General features: G+C 37.7%; 1 protein-coding gene across 1 annotated transcript; it reads left to right on the top strand.

Moving 5' to 3' along the window:
- Positions 1-473: 473 nt before the first annotated feature.
- Positions 474-1,911, top strand: CCDC54 (coiled-coil domain containing 54). Its single transcript, XM_033200482.1, has one exon. It carries the CDS (start codon positions 864-866, stop codon positions 1,848-1,850), a length of 987 nt encoding a protein of 328 aa, XP_033056373.1. The 5' UTR covers positions 474-863; the 3' UTR covers positions 1,851-1,911.
- The last annotated feature ends 257 nt before the right edge of the window (positions 1,912-2,168 follow it).

Below are 2,168 nucleotides of genomic sequence, written 5' to 3'. Positions count from 1 at the left end.
AGATAATGCAGAAGCAGATATGAAAATCTAGTTATCTTCTATTGATTCAGGTATTTAAAACATTTGCAGATATGTAAAACAATGCCACTCTTCTCATTTTTTTTAGAAAACCAAATTATGTTTTATAAAACATATATCACTTATGTTAACATGTAACAGGTTTTTTAATTTAAATTAATAAGCACAGATCTAAGACTTTCTTAGTTTTAATGTCTACTATAAAATGTAGGTAGATATAACCCAAATAAACAAAATCTGTGTGATCCTCAATAATTTTTCATTTTTATTTATTTTTATTTTTTTGAGATGGAGTCTCACACTGTCACCCAGACTAGAGTGCAGTAGTACTATCATGGCACACTATAGCCTCCACCCCTCTGTGCTCAAGTGATCCTCCCACCTCAGCCTCCCAAGTAGCTGAGACTACAGGCATGCACCACCATGGCTGGCTAATTTTTTTATATTTTGTAGCAACGGGTGTTTTCTATGTTGCTCAGGCTGCTCAAAAATTTTTATGATTGAAAAAGAGTCCTATGACCAAACTTTTGAGAACTGCTGTAGTTAAATGTGTTTTTTCTAAGTCAGCAGTCATTGTGACATCAGCAGCAGGTCAATGATTACCATATGAAGGATTCCATGCAGTTGAGTATTATTTCACAGAGCTCTCCAGTTGGGCTGCTCTATAAGAAGCTAATCACCTAAGAGATTCTATTGCTGTGGCTGATGATTTCCACAGAGTGTTCTATGATGTTATCAGGAAAGGCATCCAACAAATAGTAAGAGAAAGACCATTTCATTTGTACATTACTTCTTCCTGTGATTCTATGTTTTCCAACACCTTGCCTCTTGTTTCACCGTGAAAGATGTACACACTTCACACCAAAAGGGTAAAAGCTGCTGCTAGGCAAATGTGGACTTCAAATGTCTCCAAGGTCAGACAGTCTTTTAAAAATGTTTACCACAAATGTAAGATTCGGCACCAAGATTCAACTAGATATCCAACTGTGATATCTGATGATTGTAATCAAGATGATGTTAGTTATGACGGAAAAATGAATCTTACAGTAGTGCTCCAAGATGTTAAGACTGCTCAAGTTGAACTTTTCAGCCAAATGACTGACATTGTCCATGCGATACCAAAAGTCCATGAAAAGACTGACTTGTATCAAAAACAGATGGAGGTCCTGGAAACCAGAATGAATGTTAATGAAGACAAACAATGCACAATGACTAAAGATATCCTCTCTATGAAAGAAGACATCAAGGCCTTAAAGAAGAAGGTGACAGAACTGGAAAATCAGAATTCCTACTCCAGGATACATTGTCTAGAGATTCCGGAGGGAGAAAGGGGTAAAGAAATCACAGAACTGCTTTACAAACTCATACAACCAGCAACTCTGAAGAACACATTGGCCTCTACAGACATGGAAATCTCTTCAGCAGAACCAGAGAAAGTTCCCAGTTATCCAAAGTCCACTGACCATCTTGAGAAAATAACGATTTCTCCCCAAATTAAAACTCTGAAGAAACGTAACCATCAAAATGCATCAAGGAACTTCAAAACAGCAAAGCCAAATATTTACATTTACCCAGACTTCAGTACATGGATCAAGCTAACTTTTGTTCATGGAGGAAAATGGACATTTTTCCTCAGTGCTACTAAGTTAGAAGAATTCATCCAGTGGCTTCTTTCTAGGCCAGCCATTCTCCCTGAAGAACCCCAGGTCATAACCCAGAGATATTGTCCATTCACTGGGCCTATTTTGAGCTTGACCACGATCTGTCTCTCCATGTTCAACAATATTTATGGCTTTATTCGTTCCTTAAAAGAAGAGGTAACTCGACTATAGAGTTATGTTCTGCTTTGCTCGGCACAAAATAAATGTAACCTGGAGGCTCCAAGCATTTACACATTGGTGTGGTGGCTGTGAATTCTTCGGTAGTTTGCTCACTCTGGGCCCACTATCTGCAGAATTTCTCTGTCTACAGTAAGTTAAGGCACATGATCTAATTGAACTGTTGTAATTTGTTTTCTGTCAATGTTCTTGTTTTCTCAAAGGCAATTCATGAGGACTCATCCTGGGTCCATTTTCATAGACAATTGGAAACAAAGAATGAAAGAGTCAAGGGCAATATGAAGTATGTTTGATGGTCTCCAAGTCAGTTTT

This window comes from Trachypithecus francoisi, unplaced genomic scaffold (assembly GCF_009764315.1).
Source record: "Trachypithecus francoisi isolate TF-2019V2 unplaced genomic scaffold, Tfra_2.0 Lachesis_group0, whole genome shotgun sequence".
In the NCBI taxonomy this organism is placed as follows: Eukaryota; Metazoa; Chordata; class Mammalia; order Primates; family Cercopithecidae; genus Trachypithecus; species Trachypithecus francoisi.
The sequence above is the reverse complement of the archived record's forward strand: the minus strand, read 5'-3'. Positions and strand labels throughout refer to the sequence as shown.